This window comes from Canis aureus, chromosome 15 (genome assembly GCF_053574225.1).
Source record: "Canis aureus isolate CA01 chromosome 15, VMU_Caureus_v.1.0, whole genome shotgun sequence".
NCBI lineage: Eukaryota > Metazoa > Chordata > Mammalia > Carnivora > Canidae > Canis > Canis aureus.
The window spans coordinates 43,520,208-43,541,052 of record NC_135625.1 but is presented as its reverse complement, the minus strand read 5'-3'; the positions used below and the strand labels follow the sequence as shown (position 1 = coordinate 43,541,052).

General features: G+C 43.0%; 1 protein-coding gene across 10 annotated transcripts in view; it reads left to right on the top strand.

Annotated features, from left to right (window-relative positions):
* SLC20A2 (solute carrier family 20 member 2) overlaps positions 1-20,845 on the top strand; it is a 101,593-nt gene that overhangs the window by 72,187 nt on the left and 8,561 nt on the right. For all 10 annotated transcript variants that reach the window (XM_077849369.1, XM_077849365.1, XM_077849366.1 and 7 more), the window contains 5 exons: positions 4,602-4,718; positions 8,900-9,103; positions 10,166-10,757; positions 18,173-18,358; positions 19,234-19,318. In XM_077849369.1, coding sequence (XP_077705495.1) covers positions 4,602-4,718; positions 8,900-9,103; positions 10,166-10,757; positions 18,173-18,358; positions 19,234-19,318 — 1,184 coding nt within the window. The remainder of the gene's footprint in view (positions 1-4,601; positions 4,719-8,899; positions 9,104-10,165; positions 10,758-18,172; positions 18,359-19,233; positions 19,319-20,845) is intronic.

Below are 20,845 nucleotides of genomic sequence, written 5' to 3'. Positions count from 1 at the left end.
TTTCCGGAGGGGGCAGGGGCTTGCCTACAGGAGAAGGAAAGAGAAGGTTGTTTTGTTTCCCCACTAGGTCAGAAAAGGACTTTACTAATATTTTGGTTCCTGGGGCACACTTCTAGAATATCCAGTAGGTGCGTCCAGGTCTTCTGTTTATTTAAACAAAAGTTAACTTTTGCCCTTCAAACCAGGATTGCATTGCCTACTCCCTCCCGTGGGGGCTCTTGGCCTGAGGGCGCTGCTGTCATGTTTGGTGAGACTGAGCTGAGGAGGGTCCCTTCAGCCTTGATTCCATTAACTTCCCCTCAAAGTACGTCTGCTTCCTGCTGGTCTGGAACTTACTCCTCCTGCATCCCTTTCCTCCTTTGAACATGTCCGTTCAGTAAATAGGTGCCTCAGAGGTAGAAGGAAGGAGTGAAATTCTCTAGCAGAAATGAGTGGCAGCATTAATCTTACCCTGTTTTCAGCTGTAAGAGCTTTTGATAAATAGCATTTTCTACACACGGTCTTCAGTGGGACTGGTTGGCTGTTGAGCTCCAGTGCTGTGTTTTGATTTCATCTGCTCCTCCTTTCTAAATTATTTTGAAGTTGTTTATGTCTTAGGCTGCATCTGATTTGTTTTACTTTGCATTGACTTGACTTTTCTCAAATAAAAGTCATTCTTCCACTTCAAAGACTGAGTACTTTTAAAAATTGTCTCTGTGTGTTTTACTTGTACTTAAAAAAATAATTTGCAAGAGGCAAAAAATAACTTTAGGAAATAAAGTGCTCACTTGGGTTGGATACAAGCCTGAGGTTTATTTGTAATGAAAAAGTCCTCAGTTGTGAGGGACTTGGTTTTGTTCAGTTTTGAAAGAATGAGTGCTGAAATTCATTGCCTGCTGCTTTGAGCTGCCAGGGCTCATAGCCTGAGCACGCCTCTGGTGGTTGGTCAGACTTCTGAGTCAAAGTGTGGTCCCAAGCCCAGCAGCACCAGCACCTGCAGATGAGCTAAAGGGGTGTGTGTGTGTCTGTGAAAAGATGTCCACAATATGATGTATGGGGAAAATGAAATCACAGGACAGTATATACAGTATGATTCTATGTCTGTTCTTTTTTTAAAAAAAAGATTTTATTTTATTTATTTTCGTGAGCCACAGAGAGAGAGTCAGAGACATAGGCTGAGGGAGAAGCAGGCTCCCTGCAGGGAGCCCAATGTGGGACTTGATCCCAGAACCCCAGGATACGCCACTGAGCCACCCAGGTGCCCCTGTTAATTTTTTTTTAAAGGAAGAAAAAGATTCTCACAAACATTCTACACTGTATGTTTATATTTAGAAAATACTTGGAAAGAAGCTCGAAATAATTAACAGTTTCTCTAGAAAGGTTCACTAGGGAAGAGTATGAGGAAGTTTCATATTTGTGCATCATATATACTGATATTTTCACAGTAAGCAGGTATTATTTATAAAATTAAAGCAGCAGCAGAAGAAAGGCTATAGAGAAAAGCTGAGGAGTGGGGGTATAAGGGAAGTAATATAGTTAATGTCCCATTGGTTTTATAGGAGCTGTATTTATTCTATAGATGCTTATAATGACTGTCAGGTGAAAAACGAGAGGCTGTTCTTTTGCTGCCCTGTTACATTACTAAATTGCTGGAATAATTTGTTCAGATCCAAATTCTGTCCTCATTCTATTCCACTTTGCTCTCATTATCAATGACTTTTCACCATTTTCCTGCATTCCTTTGTTTTTTTATTTTCCTTGATTTTTTACTCTCTCTTCTCTGCTTCCACCCTCAGTGATGTGTTTATCCTCTACTCTCCCTTCCAGTTTCTTGTGACTTAGGAGGGTGACTTCAGAGCTTTCTGGCCACTTCCCAGGCCAAACTGATGGCAGAGGAGGTTGTGATGATAGAGCTACAAGGGGCAGGTGGTATTGTGGCTTATTGTCTCTGCCAAAGATCAAGAGAGTCTTGTAACCAACCTCAGTTTTTCTCTTATGAATGTTGGTCCTGACACCTGCAGAATCCTATGGGACTTGAACAGAATGCATGGAGATGGACTTGGAAGGAATACATAAAGCAGCCCTTCTCTGCTTTTGTTGTAGGCTGTGCTCAGCATGGATGGGAAAAAATAGTACCTGAGAGCAAATGTGTTCACTCATTAAAAATAGATAGATGGATAGATTATAGATAGATATATATAAAATCTATGAAGATATCTATATAAATCTATATATCTATATATCTATATATATCTCCAAATTGTTTCTCTCTTGCCACAGTATCCAGAGCCTGCCTCTCTTAGATCAGATTAACACATGAAGCTAAAAGCAGCACAGTTAACAATTTTATCATCAGCTAAACCAGAAGGCATGAAGGAAACCTCTTCAGAAACTAAATACTTTTAAGCTATAAGAGTGATGGGTATTGATGTCACTTGATCAATTTGATGTTGCTAATTAACAGTCACTACTCAGTTTGGCAAGAAACAGCTTTGGTGTGATCTTTTATCACATGTATTAAGACACTGACGTGAAGTGGTAAAGTAGAAGCCAGGAAGCCTGGCCATAGGCACAGCCTAGTAAGGTGAGCCTGAGTGGTTTTACGAGTGTCAGATTGAGGGGCAGAAACAGAGCTGGAGCCGAGCTGTCAGCTAACGGGGCCCAGCCCCACCTGAGTCCACAGCTTTCTGATGTCAGAGCAAGTAGTGGGAATCGTCTGGCCCTAAGTGTCTGCACTCCCACTGGTGACACCTTAGCTATAATTAAGCTAGGGGATTCTGGTTTTTTGTTTTTCCTATTTACATATGCTAATACTGGCTCTCACTTATAGTACTACCTACCTATTCTACCTCTTAGAGTTACCAAAATGTTTAATAATACCTTAGTTGAGGGACGCCTGGGTGGCTTAGCGGTTGAGCATCTGCCTTCAGCCCAGGCGTGATCCTGGAGTCCGGGATGGAGTCCCACATCGGGCTCCCTGCATGGAGCCTGCTTCTCCCTCTGCCTGTGTCTCTGCCTCTCTCTCTGTGTCTCTCATGAATAAATAAATAAAATCTTTAAACAAAAAATAATAATACCTTAGTTGAATAACTTTGAGTGGGTTTGTATGTATAAAATCGTTAACAGGGTAACAAAGTCTGCATCATTAAAGATTTATTTAATCCAAGAGCAAAGGGCAGAGTTTTAAGTAGTTCATTCCTTTAAAACTTTTTTTTTTTTTTTTTTTTTTTTTTTTTTTTTTTTTATTTATTTATGATAGTCACAGAGAGACAGAGAAAGAGGCAGAGACACAGGCAGAGGGAGAAGCAGGCTCCATGCACCGCGAGCCCGATGTGGGATTCGATCCCAGGTCTCCAGGATCACGCCCTGGGCCAAAGGCAGGCGCCAAACCGCTGCGCCACCCAGGGATCCCCTTTAAAACTTTTAAAACATGTTTAACAATTTACAAAAGTCACATGCTTATTATGTGTTTTCCAAGTCAACAGTACAAAAATATATGTAGCGAGAAGTGAGAGCCCTTCCAATTTCCTGTCTCTCTACAGAGGTAGCCATTGTATCATTCCAGAGCTTTTTCATACATTTGTGTGTATGGTAGGAGTTTTATTTTTTATATGGGGTTTTATTTTTTAACATAAATTGGATTGTGGTACACATCCAGGCAGCCTTTCTTACTTACTAGATCGTGGGCCTCTTCCCTTATCTATAGATGTAGATCTGCCTCATTTTTATGACTCTGTCCTATAATTATTTCACATCTTCATCATGACGCACATACTCATCCTGCACATTCTCACTGTTACAAGTAATGCCATGGGAGTATTCTCGTACATGCCTGTTCCTTCCTGTGCAAGCATGCTTGTGTAAGCTGCGAACCTGTGAGTGCAGGTTAAGCGTTGCCTGTTGCCACCCATGACAACCCGTGATGTACAAAATGCAGAGTGATGAGTTCTGGAGACAGTACAGTGCCAGGAAAATGTGATGTTCCTAAGCCGCGTGCGCTTCTGTCCTATCGGCTAATGTAATTGCAACCTAGTGTGCATTATTGAATTTTAATGAAAAGGTCTCCTCTGTTGTGATACCACAAGTTAACACTTCAAAGAAGAGCGGAGTTTGAAGGTTACATGTCCTTTTAGAAGACTTTTGTTTCCATGCAGACTTTAAAAAGGAGCATGTGTGTGGTCAGAGTGTCACGGCCACTTAAAGCAGGGCTGCTGACCCCTGAGACGGCCAGACGGGCAGCAGGCAGCAGTGTGCGGTGAGGGCTGAGGGGCTGGCGGCAGGCAGCAGGTGGCAGAGTCCTCTCTGTGCGTCCACTCCTGCATCTTGATGTTGAGACGATGGGTGAATGGGTTTATTCCAACGTAATACGCTGTTGGTGCCACATTGGAGAAATGGGACTAGTTGGCTCACTATTCAGTTTAACCACATAGCGACAAGGTGTAGGAAGTCTTGAACACACAGCTTCCCACCCCCAAAAACTGTAGCACTTTTTTTGGTTGAGACTTTTATTAAATACAAAATCCAGGTGATTTTTTTGGATTTAGGAAATGTAAAGTATGTTGGCATGAGGCTTGACCTTTCAGAACATATCCACTGACACCACCGCTGTCCTTTCTCCCCAGTGCTTGGTCTGGTCCTTCCCATATGGGCAATAGCACTCATCTCGTTTGGTGTCGCGCTGCTGTTTGCCCTTTTTGTATGGCTCTTTGTGTGTCCATGGATGCGGAGGAAAATAGCAGGTAAGGGCTTTTTTATTCTCCTGATTTACAAAATCCCTCATTCCTGGGGGCTTCAGGTATAATCCACAGGTACCTTTACTAACACGGGAAACTGGAACATAGCACGGAGTTACTTGCCCCATCCTCCTCTCTCGGCTCCTGACTGCTTTCCAGCTCAGACTTTTCTTAGTAGCTTGTGACTTGGGTCAGCAATACAGTCCTGGTTGCCTCGGATAATTGGAACTTAACTATTCAGTCAGGTTCTACCAGCCCGATGAAAAACAGTAGTCTTCAGGGAAATGCAAATTCACACCAGAATGAGTGCCATTTCATACCCACACAAATGGCCGAAAGTATGGAGACTAGTATTTCAAAGCATTGATGAATAAGTGGAGTAACTAGAATTTTCATGCATTTATGGTGAAATGGAAAATGGTACAACCACTCCAGAAATGAGAAATTTCCTGTAAAGTTAAGCATATCTTTACCACATGACCCAGTAATTTCAAGAAAAATGAAAACACACATTCATAAAAAGAGTTGTATGCAGCCATTCTAACAACTAGAAACAATCCAAATGTTCCTAAATAGGCGAAAAGGTAACCAAATTGTGGTATATTCATACAGTAGAAGCCTGCTTAGCACTAAAGAGAATGAACTGCCCATAATATAAAGAATTTCACAGACATTATTTTGAGCAAAAGAAGCCAGATTACAAAAGAGTATGCACCAGGTCAGAAAGCTGCCAGAGTTGTTTTTCTGTCATTAACAACATAATTCCAGGGCTTGAGGCCACATGTTTTTAATAAGGGCTCTCAAAAGAAAAGAAGTATTTACTTTTGGCCTCAGCGTGTGCCTTACAGTGTGTTTAGTGTGGACATATCTGAATTTGAAAACCCACATTTCAAAGCAGAGCAAAACAAATGAGACCCCGTATAGTTATGATGCCAGTTCTTACCAGATTACTTTCTAGACTTAACACAATATAAATTAAAAATTCCAGCAAGATATTTTGTAGATTTAGACAAGCTGCTTTTAAAATCTGTATGGAGGGACGCCTGGGTGGCTCAGTGGTTGAGCATCTGCCTTTGGTTCAGGGCGTGATCCTGGGGTCCTGGGATCAAGTCCCACATCGGGCTCCCCACAGGGAGCCTGCTTCTCCCTCTGCCTGTGTGTCTCTGCCTCTTTCTTTGAGTTTCTCATGAATAAATAAATAAAATCTTTAAAAATAATAATAAATTTTAATTTAAAAAATAAAACCTATATGGAAAAGTAAAGGAACTAGGATAGCCAGAAACAATTCTGAAGAAGAGCAAGTGGGATGATTCATACTACTCAACTCAGGCTTAATATAAAGCCACCAGACTGTGTGGTATCAATGAAGAGATAGAAGCCCACGTTACTAGAACAGACGAGTCCAGAAACAGGCCCGCACAAATACGGCACACTGATTCTCACCAAAGTCAGAGGCACTGCAGTGGAGAAAGTTGTCTTTCAACAAATGGCATTAGAACATTTGGACATCTGGATACGAGAAAAAGAACCTTAACTTAAGCCTCACACCTGTAAAAAACAGTTAAAGCACATCATAGATTTAAATGAAAATAGATTTAAAAAATAGTAGTAAGAGTTTTAGGGAAAAAAAATAAAATGTATAATATTTGTCCATATTTTTTGAGCCACTCAAATTGGTGTATTTTGTTATCTCGTGATTTTATTTATTTTTTTAAATATTTTATTCATAGAGATGTAGAGAGAGAGAGAGAGAGAGAGAGGCAGAGACACAGGTAGAGGGAGAAGCAGGCTCCATGCAGGGAGCCCAATGTGGGACTCGGTCCAGGGTCTCCAGGATCACGCCCTGGGCTGCAGGCAGTGCTAAACCACTGCACCACTGGGGCTGCCCATATCTCATAATTTTAATGTACACTTCTGTGATGACCAGAGACATGGAGTACCTTTCCATGGACTTATTTGCCATTTGTATAGCTTACTGATGGAGTAGGTGTTCAGGTTTTTTGCTCATTTTATAACCACTCTTTTCAGAGATTTCTCTTTATGTTCTGAATACAAGTCCTTTGTCAGGGGATTTGCAAATACTTCCTCCCAATCTTAGCTTGTCTTTTCATTCCCTTTATAGTTTTTCTCACAGAGCAAAATGCTGTTAAGTTTTTAATCTTGATGAAGCACAGTCTATCAACTTCTTTTTTTGTAAATTGTATTTTGGGTATCACATCTAAAAACTCTTTGTTTCACTCACAAAAGTTTTTTCCCTTTTTAAAATTTTTATAAAAATTATAAATGTTATAGTTTCACTTATATGACATTCTGAACAAGACCACACTACAGGTACAGAGACCAGGTCTGTGGCTCCCAAGGAGCTGGGCAGGGGATCTCACTACATGGGCAGCTTTGGGAGGTGATAGAACCTCTTTGTATCCTGATCCAAGTAGGGGTTGCACAGGTATAAACATGTCTGAGGATCAGGACGGACAAGCATATGCACATAGTCAACTTACTATGTGTAAATTTAAAAGTTAATAGTAGGGCAGCCCAGGTGGCTCAGTGGTTTAGTGCCGCCTTCAGCCCAGGGTATGATCCTGGAGACCCCAGATCAAGTCCCGCGTCAGGCTCCCTGCACGGAGCCTGCTTCTCCCTCTGCCTGTGTCTCTGCCTCTCTCTCGCTCTCTCTCTCTCTCTCTCTCTGTGTATTCTCATGAATAAATAAAAAAAATCTTTTTTAAAAAAAGTTAATAGTAAAGAGATCCACATTAATGCATACTACTTCAGACTGGATAGTAAAGCCACATCAATAATGGATTGAAAACTAGCTGCGGGCTTCCCTCAAGTTAACCCCGCCCCCTGCTCTCTGCTGAGAATAAATATCACCTCCTCCATTCAGACAGAGTAACAGCCTAAGGCGAGCCCCTTAAAACATACGCTTGTCTGATTTAACCACATACTTAAATGCTTTGACTTTTAAAGGCTTTTCCTAATAACAGAACATTCCCATCAAAGACAAGATAAAAATCTTTGCATTCCAGCTTCAGGCTATACTGTGACAGGAAAACTAATATTGTTCCCCATTCTGGCTTCCCAAGAGTTTTTTAGTTTTTAGTTTTTTTCAATCAATGCCATATTTTGATATTTCAGTATATATTTCTTGTTTGGTTATTTCAAGTACACATTAGTGATTAAGGACACAGACCATAAGCTAACCTGCCTGCATTTTACCCCCTTGGTGACTCTGGGCAAATGACTTCATCTGTCTGTACCTCAATGTGCCCATTAATAAAAAGCAGAAAATAATGAAACCTGTCTCTTGTAAGTGTTAACATTTTTTGCTTATTTATTATTGTATCTTTATAAATATTATCTTCTCTCATTTTGATTATAAGCACCTTGTGGTCAGAGATCTGTGTGTACCTTTTTTTTTCCTGTAGTGCATAACAGAAATGTAGAGTTAGAAGGTCTGTATTTCTGAGAGAGAGAGAGAGAGAGAGAGAGAGAGGTGTGATAGAGATTCTGTGAATGTATCCAGCAGAAGAACTGAGAAGATAGTGCACTTTAGTTCTATACATGAGAGCTTAGAAATTTGCCCAGGAGAATTTACAAGCAGCGAGATCATTAAATTAGCCGTACCATATCTCAGATCTGATTTAAAAGAATACTGTAGATCTTTAAAGCAGCTTTAAAAAAAAAGTCTCTTCTCTTTGAAAGTAAAGGATTTTCAAAAGTGAGTAGAATCTCTCTGTTCCTTTTTGGAAAATGATTTACTTGTTTTCTAATATTTGGTGACCTGAAGAAGTCAGAGATCAATAATTTATTGAATGGAAGAAAACCAAAGATTATAACTAATATCTCTGAAGATAAAAAAGGATAAATATTTCAGTGATTTTGAGGTTAGTTTAAGAAAATAGAAGACCAGTCCAGATGGTTGTAGGATTACAGAATGTTAGCCCTGGAAGGGACCATGGGGACTGGATCTAGCTCTCTCTGTTGGTTTTGGAGGAGATAGCTGAGGCCTGAGCCCCACTCTTGTCCTCAGTAGCTGAATTTTCTGGCTTGCATTTCCCAGATAATTGAACTCTACAGTTTATTTTTTCTATCTAGCTATAACTATTTTTTTCATTTCCAAAGTAAGTACTAAAGATAAATATTCATTTTTATTTTAAAACTTGCAGTTATGACTATATTTTCTTTAGGCAAATTACAAAAAGAAGCTGCTTTATCACGAGTGTCTGATGAAAGCCTCAATAAAATTCAGGAAGTGGAGTCCCCAGTATTTAAAGAGCTACCAGGTGCCAAGGCCAATGATGACAGCACCGTCCCTCTCACAGGGCTGGCTGAGGAGCCGGCTGGGACCTCGGAAGGCACAACAGTGGGAAACCACCCCCGGGCCTCCTACGGTAAGATGTTTGCAGAGGACCTGGGTTTGCATGGTGGCAGAGAGCAGGTCCTAGGGGCTGCTGGCGGGGAGGAGCTGGCAGGGGGTGGGGTCCTGCCTCCAGATAGCTAGGTTTTAATGCACAAAAGCGTTCCCCAGTTTTGTTTTGGGAGAACCCAGGGCCTAAAGAAGTGTCAGGAGACCATGCAGTCAACAGAACAGGCTCACTCTGGTCCTGTGCTTTTCTTCCAAGACCTCTGTGTAGTCTCATCAGTGGCACCAGGGGCCTGTGCACCACCCTGCACACTGCCCCACGCACCTCCTGGGTTGCAGGCACCCAGCTGCTGGAGGTTGGCCCTTCCAGTTTGCTAATAAGCTTGCCTCCCTCCTGGAAGACACAAGGAGAAACTGAAATTGAACCAAGGAGGTCGTCCTGCTGTAGAATCACAGACACCTCAGGAAACATCTACTATTGTCCTGCAGGTTGAGGGGGAGAAGGGGGTCTTTCATCTTCTAACATTTGTGGATACCGATTGGCGAGTGCCAGCCTCTGCCAGGCCTGTCTGGGCCTGCCCACTTCCCTGCAAGATGGGGACCTGGCACCTACTTCCGCTTCCCGTAGGTGTGGTCTCACACTTGGCCCAAAGAAAGCAGATGAATTTTGCCCCACTGAACTTAATTAGCCTTTAAGGAGCACCTAGAGTATCTGTCTCACAGTGAACTGGATTTTGCCCCTCATTTATGAAGTTTGCCCAAAATAAGTTCCTTCTAAGGATTCTCCCTTTGTTGGGCACTAGAACCAGGAAAAAAGGGCTGTGGTCATTTTTGGAAGATACTTTTTAGGAGAAAAATCACATCATTTTCAAAAGCCATATTATTCCTACGTTACCAAGTTTCCTTTATTTCAACCATATTACATGTCCTTTATAGTTAATTTGGAAAAGAAAGCATGTGAAAAAATTGAGAGTGCCCCATAACCCACATCTCCAGAGATAACCAACACCACAAGGAGGGAGGAGTGATTCCTCCCGGAAGCGGGGTATATTTGGAAGGCGAGACAGGCAGCCTCTCATTAACCTTCCAGGCCGGGCGCTGTCCATGACCCACGGCTCCGCACGCTCGCCCATCTCCAACGGCACCTTTGGCTTCGACGGGCACGCGAGGGGCGACGCGCACGTGTACCACACGGTCCACAAGGACTCGGGGCTCTACAAGGACTTGCTGCACAGGATGCATGCGGACAGGGGCCCCGAGGAGAGGCCCACCCAGGAGAGCAGCGCCCGGCTGCTGCGCCGCAACAACAGCTACACCTGCTACACCGCCGCCATCTGTGGGCTGCCCGTGCACGCCACCTTCAAGGCCGCCGAGTCGTCCTCGGCTGCAGAGGACAGCGAGAAGCTGGTGGGTGACGCCGTGTCCTACTCGAAGAAGAGGCTTCGCTACGACAGCTACTCGAGCTACTGCAACGCCGTAGCGGAGGCCGAGATCGAGGCGGATGAGGGAGGCGTGGAAATGAAGCTGGCGTCCGAGCTGGCGGATCCCGACCAGCCCCGAGAGGACCCTGCGGAGGACGAGAAGGAGGAGAAGGACACAGCCGAGGTCCACCTCCTGTTCCACTTCCTGCAGGTCCTCACCGCCTGCTTCGGGTCCTTCGCGCACGGTGGCAATGATGTAAGGTAGGTCCGCCTGTGGCTCCGCAGCGTGTGCCAGGTGCCGTCCTGGGTGTCGGGGTGCCGAGCCCGCCCCGGAAGTGCGCAGGTAGGGAGTAGGTGGGGGTGCCGGGCCGGGTCAGCGTGGGCATCTGTGGGAGCATGGGCCGAGGACAACTGTGCACAGGCCGGAGGCAGGAGGGAGACAGCATGGACAGTAAAGGCAGCGGGTCATAGGGGACTGAAATATGTAGTCTCTGTTCTCTTCGTACAGGCCGAGAAGCCCTAGTCAGGTCATTTGTTTTCTGAAAACCTCTGTATCCCAATCTGTAAAACGGGAGTAAAACTACTACTGGCCTCAGGTAGTTTCTATGGGGATTAAGTGAGATGCTTTATTTAATGTGCTTACCACAGTGCTCCTCCCATGGTCAGGATCCACGTATTTTCTTCATTACTATTACTCTTACTATGATTATCATCAGGCCTCATGTTTCTGTCCAAATCAGGAAAATGTGCTGTTGTTGTATTTCTTATTGCCTAGATACAAGAGTCTCCATTTAATAGCTGTGGGTTTCCATGCACTGCCTAGCCACGTGCAGTTCAATTTCTATTCTTCTTAAAAGAAGTTGTCCTACCAGACAAGAGGCACCGACATCTTAGGTGCCACTCACTGTTACATAGGTGTTGCCATATTACTGTATTTGACGCATTGTATTCTGTCCTTTGTTTTTCGACTGCCCCCACACACACCTAGCACCACCGCATTTCCTCCTCCTGATCTAAAATTCTTCATTGGGGGGCGCCTGGGGGGCTCCATCAGTGAAGCATCTGCCTTTGACTTGGATCTTGATCCCCAGGGTCCTGGGATCGAGTCCCTCATCAGGCTCCTTGCTCAGTGGGGAGCCTGCTTCTCCCTCTCCCACTGCCTGCTGCTCCCCCTGCTTGTGCTTGCTCTCTCTTTCTCTCTCCCCTCCCTCTTCCTCTCCCTCTCCCTAGAGCAATGTAGACACCAACCCATAGGTCCAGGAAGCTCAGAGTAGCAAGTAGGATAAATGCCCCCAAGAAACTATACCTAAGCATATCATTTTCAAACTAGAGTATCAGATTGGAACACTTGGGTGGCTCAGTGGTTGAGCATCTGCCTTTGGCTCTGGGCGTGATCCTGGAGTCCTGGGATCAAGTCCCACATTGGGCTCCCTGCAGGGAGCCTGCTTCTCCTTCTGCCTATGTCTCTGCCTCTCTGTGTGTATCTCTTGTGAATGGATAAATAAAATCTTTAAAGAAAAAAAAAGAAGGAAGGAAAATGAAAGATAAATTCCTGTAAGAAGCCAGAGGAAAAAAAACTTACAGAGGAACAAAGATAAGAATTACATCCATCTTCTCCTCAAAACCATGCAGTTGAGAATAGGGGGAAATATTCAAAGTGTTGAGGGAAAAAAAATCCACCAACCTAGAATTACATACCCTGTGAAATTGTTCTTCAGAAGTGAAGGAAAAAAAGACCTTCTAAAGTGAGCAAAAACTAAGGGAGTTTGTTGCCAGAGAAATATCTTGCCTTGCAAGAAATGCTCGGAGAAATTCTTCAGAGAAAAGAAAAATAATATAGCTCAGAAACTCAGATTTACATAAAGATAGGAAGAACATCACGGAAGGATTAAGTTAAAGGCAAAAATAAGTGTTTTTCTTATTCCTAATTGGTCTAAAAGATAACATTTCAAAATGATTCTAACAGTGTATCAATTATTCAGTTATGTATGCTAATATGTATTATGTATACAGTTACCTAAATATAGTTTAATATATAAACATACCTCAACAAATTAAAAAGAAGAGAAATAATACAATGTCTGCTCTCAGACCACAATTGAATAAACTATACACACACACACACATCCATACATACATACACACAACTGTATATGTATATATGTACCTACATAGATAACTATATATGTATGTATGTATATATAATTGATCTTCGAACAACATGAGTTTGAACTGTTCAAGAGGAGAGAAAATGAAATCATACAAAATGCTCAATTAAAGGGCAAAAAAAATTGGAAGACAAAAATAGGAAACAATAAATAGAACAACAAATAGAAAAGAGTAACAGATTTGGTAGATATTGATCCTCCTACATCAGTAATCATTTTGAATGTCAGTCGTCTAAATGCATCTATTAAAAGACAGAAATTGTTGGACTGTGTCAAAAAACAAGACCCAAATATATGTTGCCATAAGAAATCCACTTTAAATATAAAGACACATTCTGGGGATCCCAGGTGGCTCAGCAGTTTAGCGCCTGCCTTCAGCCCAGGGCATGATCCTAGAGTCCCGGGATTGAGTCCCACATCAGGCTCCTTGCATGGAGCCTGCTCCTCCCTCTACCTGTGTCTCTGCTTCTCTCTCTGTGTGTGTCTCTCATGAGTAAATGAATAAAATCTTAATATATATATATATATATATATATATATATATATATATATATATATATATATAAAGACACATTCAGTTTAAAAGAAAATGGAAGGAGGAAAATGTACCATGCTAACACTAATCAAAGGAAAACAGAAGTTACTATATTAATTTCAGACAGAACAGACACAGAAAATTAGTAAGGATATAGTTGAATTCAATAAACTCATCAAATCAACTGGATATAACTGACATCTGTGGACTACTACTTCACCTAACAAAGCAGAATTCACATTCTTTTTAAGCTTATATGGAACATTCAGCAAGATAGGCTATATTTTGGACCATAAAACACACCTGAACCCATTTAAAAGAACAGAGCTAATACAGTGTCTGCTCTCAGAGTACAATGGAATTAAACTAGAAATCCATAACAGAAAGATAATTGGAAGATCCCAGAATACAAGAAGAGGAGGTAACACACTTCTAAATAATACATGGATCAGAGGAGAAATTTTTAAATATTTTAAACTAAATTAAAATGAAAACACATCAAAATTGGTGGGATGCAGCAAAAACAGTGGTTAGAAATTTATAGCATTGGATGTATATATTAGAAAAGAACAAATATATAAAATCAGTAGTCTAAATTCCTATCTAAGGAACCTAGAAAAAGAGGAGAAAATTAAATCCAAAGTAAGCAGAGGAAATAATTAGAAATCAGTGAGATTGCAATCAGGAAATCAAAAGAGAAAATAAGTGAAACCATAGGCTAATTCTTTGAATAGATTAATAAAGTTGATAAGCCTCTAGCCAGGCTAAGACAAAAAGAGAGAGGATACAAATTACTAATATCAGAAATGAAAAAGCAGACTTCAGTAATGAGCCACTCTGCCCCATTAATTTGATAGTCTAGATGAAAAAGACTAATTCCTTGAATGACACCATTTGTCAGAACTCACGAAAGAAGAAACAGACTATCTGAAAAGGCCTGTATCTATTAAAGAACTTAAATAAATCGTATAATAACTTTCCAAAACAGAAAGCTCCACGCCAAATGAAAAAATAAAAAATTAAATAAATATATAAAAATAAAAAATAAAAAAATTAAATTAAGAAAAAAAAAAGCTCCGTGCCCAGATGGGTTCACTGGTGAATTCTGCCAAACATTTAAGGAAGAAATTATGCCAATTCTCTACAGTCTACTTCAGAATATAGAAGGAGAGGGAGTACTTCCTAACTTATTCTATAAGGCCAGTATTACCTTATTACCAAAGCCAGAAAAGACATTGACATAAGAGAAAACTACAGACTAGTGTCTGTCACAAACATGGATGTACAAATCCTCAACAAAATATTAGCAAACTGAATCCGGCAGTGTATAAAAAGAATTAAATGCCATGACCAAATGCTGTTTATCTCAGGTATGCAAGTCTGGTTCACCATTCAGAAATCAGTTAATGTAATCCATCACATCAATAGGCTAAAAAGGAAAAATCACATGATCATATCAATAGATGCAGAAAAATCATTTAACAAAATTCACCACTTATTCATGGTAAAAACTCTCAGTAAGAATAAAGGGGAACTTCCTCAACTTGATAAAGAATATCCACAGAAGACCTACAGCCCACATTATAATTAATGACGACAAACTGAAAGCTTTCCCACTAAGATCAGGAGCAAGGCAAGGATGTCTCCTTTCACCGCTCCTTTTCAACATGTACTCTAAGTTCTAGATGATGCAATAAGAGATGAAAAGGTATACATACAAGGATTACAGACCGGGAAGAAAGAAAATGGTCTTTGTTTGCTGATGACATAATTATGTAAAAAAATGGAAAAGAATCAACAGACTCCTGAAATGTATAAGCAGTTATAGCAAGGTTGCAGGACACAAGGTTAATAGACAAAAGTCAGTTGCTTTCCAACATTCCAGGAATGAACAGGTGGCATTTGAAATTAAAAACAGAGTACTGGATGCACCTGGGTGGCTCAGTCAAGTAAGTGCCTGCCGTTGGCTCAGGTCATGATCCCAGGGTCCCAGGATTGAGCCCGGCATCAGGCTCCCCATGAGACGAGTGAGGAGTCTGCTTCTCCCTCTGACCTTCCCCTCTCTCATGCTCTCTTTCTCACTCTCTGTCTCTCTCAAGTAAATAAAACCTTAACAGCAACAACAAAATCAAGAATACTGTTTATATAATGAAATGCTCAGGTATAAATCTAACAAAATATGTATAAGATCTAGATGCAGAAAACTACAAACCTAATGAATAAAATCAAAGAATTAAATGGGGAGATTTTCCACATTTAAGGATAGAAAGGTGTTAAGGTGTCAGTTCTTCCCATCTTGATCTATAAATTCATTACAATCCCAGCAAGTTATTTTGTGGATATCAACAAACAGTAAAGTTTATAAGGAAAGGCAATAGACACGCCGCACGCCCCTGCAGCATGAGGCACTGCTCTGGATGGACCAGCTCTGCACCCTTTCTTAGCGACATGACCCACATCCTCTGAGGGCACCTTTACTGTCCACAGCAGGTCCTAACCCCTCCTGTTCCACCCACACTGGGCTCCAGTCCAGGGCGGGCAATAAAAGTGGTCTCCCCCTTGCTCCTGAAAAAAAAAAAAAAAGGCAATAGACTCTGATTAGCCAACACCTTACTGAAGGAATGGGACAGAGTTGAAGGACCAATACTACCCAACATCAAGACTTATTAGAATATAGCTACAGTAATCAAGACTGTGTGGTATTTTTTAAAAAGATTTATTTATTTATTCATGATAGAGAGACAGAAAGAGGCAGAGTCGCAGGCAGAAGGAGAAGCAGGCTCCATGCCGGGAGCCCGACGTGGAACTCGGTCCCGGGACTCCAGGATCGCGCCCTGGGCTAAAGGCAGGCGCTAAACCGCTGAGCCACCCAGGGATCCCCAATTGTATGGTATTGGTAAAAAGAATAGTTAGTTAAATCAGTGAAACAGAATAGAGCTCAGAAATAGGCCCCCATAAATATAGTCAGTTGATTTTTAATAAAGGAAGAGCAAAGGAGATAGAGTGGAGCAAAGAGAGTCTTTTCAACAAACGGTGCTGGAACAACTAGACATCCATGTGCAAAAAAAAACCTATCTGGACATAAACCTTACAGCCTTGAGAAAAAGTAACTCAAAATGGATCACAAGCCTAAACGTAAAGTGAAAAACTATAAAACTCCTAGTAAGATAACACAGGAGAAGACATAGATGACTGTGGGTATGGAGATGACTCTTTAGATAAAACACCAGTGGCACAGTCAATAAAAGAAATACTAGATAAACTGGGCTTTATTAAAATTGGAAACTTGTGTGTTGTGGAAGACGACATCAAGAGAATAAGAACCTGAAAGAAAACATTTACAAAAGACATGTCTGCTAGAATAGTAATATACAAAGAACTCTTAAAACTCCACAATAAGGGCACCTGGGTGGCTCAGTCTGTTCAGTGTGCCTGCAGCTCAGGTCCTGGGATTGAGCCCCATGTCCGGCCCCCTGCTCAGTGGGAGTCTGCTTCTCCCTCTCCCTCTGCAGCTCCCCTTGCTTGTGTTCTCTGTCAAATAAATAAAATAAATAAAATTTTTTAAAAAACCCACAACAATAAGAAAACAAACAACCCAATTAAAAAATGGGCCAAACACCTTACCAGACACCTCACCAAAGAATGCAGTACCCGAGTGGCTTGGTCAGCTAAGCATCCAACTCTTGGTCTCAGCTCAGGTGTTGATCTCAGGGACATGAGCTGAAGCCCCTAGTTGGGCTCCACACTGGGCGTGGAGCCTACTTTAAAAAAAACAAAACTGTGGCATCCCCCAAAACAGTCCACGTGTGCCTGCTAAGGGCCTGAGTGACAGTGGGTTGAGAGGAAAGAACATGAGCACCTGAGTCCTGCCTCGCTACTGACAAGACTTTGGCATCCATTTGCTCCAGTAAAATGGAAGCAACAATACCTAGTTGCAGGGTGGGTTAGAGAGTTGCATGGTTAGAGATGGTGTTTGCAGTCCATCGCATGGGTGCTGACACAGCTGCCCAACTGGTAGCCAGTATTAGTAGCAATGCTGGTAATGACAATGGAAATAGAGGAAAAATGGAAGAGAAAAAAGAACTGAGTTTTTGTATCCACTTGTGCTATTTCAGTACTTTAAAAAATTAGTAAGTCACACACCCAGGAAGGGGGCTACTGTAAAAAAAAAAACAATGACAAGTGTTGGCGAGGATATGGAGACACTGGAGGTCTCGTGCCCTGTTGGTGGGTGTGTAAATCGGTGCAGCTGCTGTGGTAAACAGTCTGGAGCTTCCTCAAAATATGAAAAGTAGAACCACTGAAAGATCCAGCAAGCTTACTTCTGAGTATGTCCCCAGAAGAACTACAGGCAGGGTCTTGAGGAGGTATCGGCACCCCCGGGTCCATGCGGCATCATTCACAGTAACCAAGGGGTGGGAGTGAGCCAGGTGTGCGTGGCAGGTGACACTGCACAAGATGCCGCTGTACATCCAGTGAGTGTTTGGCCTTGAAAGGGGACTTGTGCTACCACATGGATGAGCTCTGAGGACATCATCAGAGTGAAATAAGCCTGTCACCAAAAGGCACGTACTGAACCCTTCTACTTCTGTGGGGTACCGAGAGTAGTCTGGCCCCTAGAAACAGAAAGGTGGTGGTGAGCCGCCAGGGGAAGGGGCCAAGGGACCAGCTGTTCTGTGGGTGCCAGATTCTAGATTTGCAAGGTGAGGGGGTCCTAGAGATCCACTGCACAATGGTGTGCACTGCTTACCATGACTCCACTGTGCACTTAAAAATGGTTAAAGTAGTAAGTCCAGGGTTTTTTTCACCATAATAAAAAAGTTAATAAACCATTTCAGTCAGCACTAGGTTGCCTGGGCGGTGCACAGACACAGTCAGATGGACTTTCCTCCAGCCCGACAGCCACCATGTGTCATGCACAGGGCCTTGTGCGCCGCCACATGTGTGTCACTCGTCTCTTTTTTCCCTCCCAGTAATGCCATTGGTCCCCTGGTGGCTTTGTGGCTGATATACGAGCAAGGCGCAGTCCTGCAAGAGGCAGTTACCCCTGTTTGGCTGCTGTTTTATGGAGGAGTTGGCATCTGTACAGGCCTGTGGGTCTGGGGCAGAAGAGTGATCCAGACCATGGGCAAGGACCTCACGCCCATCACGCCCTCCAGGTAAGCTGAGGGCTGGCAGGATGGCAGGGCCACCGTCCTGTCTGAGGCCCCAGGCCGAGGTCCCAGTGAGGCAAGGGCTCAGCACCGTGATCACCCCGGCTGCACCGCACACCCCCTCCGTCCACAGGGGCAGGTCAGGGAGAGAGTGCGAGGTGGGGAGAGCAGGAGGGAGAGCCTTTGGGGAGCAGAAGGGAAGGGGTAGAGAAGCCCCAGGCCTGGCCCAGGCCAGGCTCCCCTCCGGTGTCACCCCTTGGGAGGGGGAGGCCATGGGGATGCACACTGCCCTGTGCCCAGGGTCTGCATTTCCTGAAAGTTCCCTGCCACGCCAGCTTCACGTGCAGGATGGAAGCAGCTCAGAGCCCCGGAGGGCACACACACAGGACAACTTGGAGAATACAGTGAAACTTGGAACTACCTGTCCTAAGAAGTCTTTTCCCCTTTGAAATCCACTGTAATGAAAGACTCTTTTTAAGATTGATTTGAAGAAAAATGAGCTGAGAACAAAATTCCCTTTTTTGCAATAAGTACACATTGAAAAAATGGGAGGACATTTTTTTTCTCTACCGCTTTAGAAATGACTAATTTAGCATTTTGTACACAGCAGGGATTTCTGACCCAGTTACTACAGTGTGTGCTTTTTGAAAACCTATCAGAAAAAGGCGGCTTTTTAGGGCTGTAAACAGTATACTGCACAGTTTTAGTGTGAATTGTTGCCCTGATGCAGCAGTTCCTTTTCTGTTAATGTCATCTGGCCCAGTCAGCAGCCAACAGTCATCCCAAAGAATGTTCTGGTGAGACTCTGGCCCTGGGGTGTCAGTGGGGCTGATACAGAGAGTGCCTGTGACTGTGATGTGTCTCTTGTGCCCCTCCCGCAGCGGCTTCACCATCGAGCTGGCCTCTGCCTTCACAGTCGTGATCGCCTCCAACGTCGGGCTTCCCGTCAGCACCACGCACTGCAAGGTAGGTGTGTCCGTCGGGCTGCTGGGGCTGGTACACAGTCGCCCAGCAGATCTGAGAAGATCTGGAGGTGCCTGGTGTAGGGTTGGTTGTGCAAATGCAGGATGGAATTCCTTAGAATGGGGGGTGTTGGAGCTGCAAGGAACTCAAAATATTAAGGAAGAGGAAACGGTTTTGGTACCATTTCTGGGATTTATCTGAGGTCACCCAGGAAGGAGCCAGGACTAGAACTCAGGTCTGCCCAGTATCTGGAGAGAATGGTCATACATACCCAGTGGGCCTCCTACATACAAAAATATTCACTAACTTCAACAAAGCAAAAGGCACTTCCAGATTTTTCCTAGGTTCATTTGTTCATGTCATTCGTACCTGCTCTGTGTGAGGCACTATGGTAGGTACTGCAGTGACCTAGACAGAGACAGCCATCTGCATTCACACACAGTTTAAAAATGCCAACCAATTTTATTATATTATTATAATAAACCATGTTTATTATAAACAAATACCATGAAATGTGAAAGGCTTGGTGCTTCAAATATTAAAATGTCAGGTGGTGTTTATGGGGATATTTTAAGCGGGCCAGCTGACAAATCTGGAGCCTGTTGCATGGAGAATCAGCCTCATTGAAAAGAGGCTTTTTGTTTCCGTGTTTTTTCCTTTTTTGCTAACAGTGTATAGAAAATCCTCAATTTCCACAAATTTTCATTATGAAAATCACCAGCACTTACTGAGTGCTTGGGATATGCCAAGCACTGTGTTTAGGGCTTCCTACATGTGCAATAAATACATCATTTAATCCCACAGCAACCCTATGAGATTGGTAGTCATTACCAATTTACAGATGAGAAAACTGAGGCCTCCCGAGTTAGGTCACTCTCCCAAGATCATGCATTTAGTGTATGCTCGAGCCAGGATTCAGACCTTGACCTCATGCTCTGTGCCTCCTAGTTGTCACAGTGATCTTGGTAACGGTGACCAAGCACAGCTAGGACATGTGGGGTGGGTGCTGTTTTAAGTGCCCTGTGAATATTAACTTGTTTAATCCTCCCAAGAACCTTTTGAGGTGAGTGCTAACATGACCTCAGTTTCACCAATGAGGAAACTGAAGACAAGTGACGTCCCCAAGATCGAACAAGCAGGGAGGGGCCCAGACTGCGGTCCTGACCTGGCAGGGTGGCCCCCACCATGCTCTCCAGCAGCCTGCCCTGCACACCTGTCAAGTACAAAGAAGGAAGGCAGGAAAAGTGTGGTGTGCTCCTCCCCTCCCGCCACTGTGGCTGTTCTGATTTCAGTTATTGAAAAGTTAGTTGTAAGAAGCACATGTTCGATGAAATATCTCAAACAATACAAAACTCTGGAATGAAAAGTGATCATCTTCCGCCTTATTCGACATCAACTTCAATCCACTGGTGCATGGGAGCATAGAGGAAATGCCCCTTAAAAATATATTTTTCTCCCAAAGAAATAGGCTATGAACTTTTCTGCAGGTGTGAAGAGTCTTTGGGGCTGCTTTTAAATCAATGTTACTGT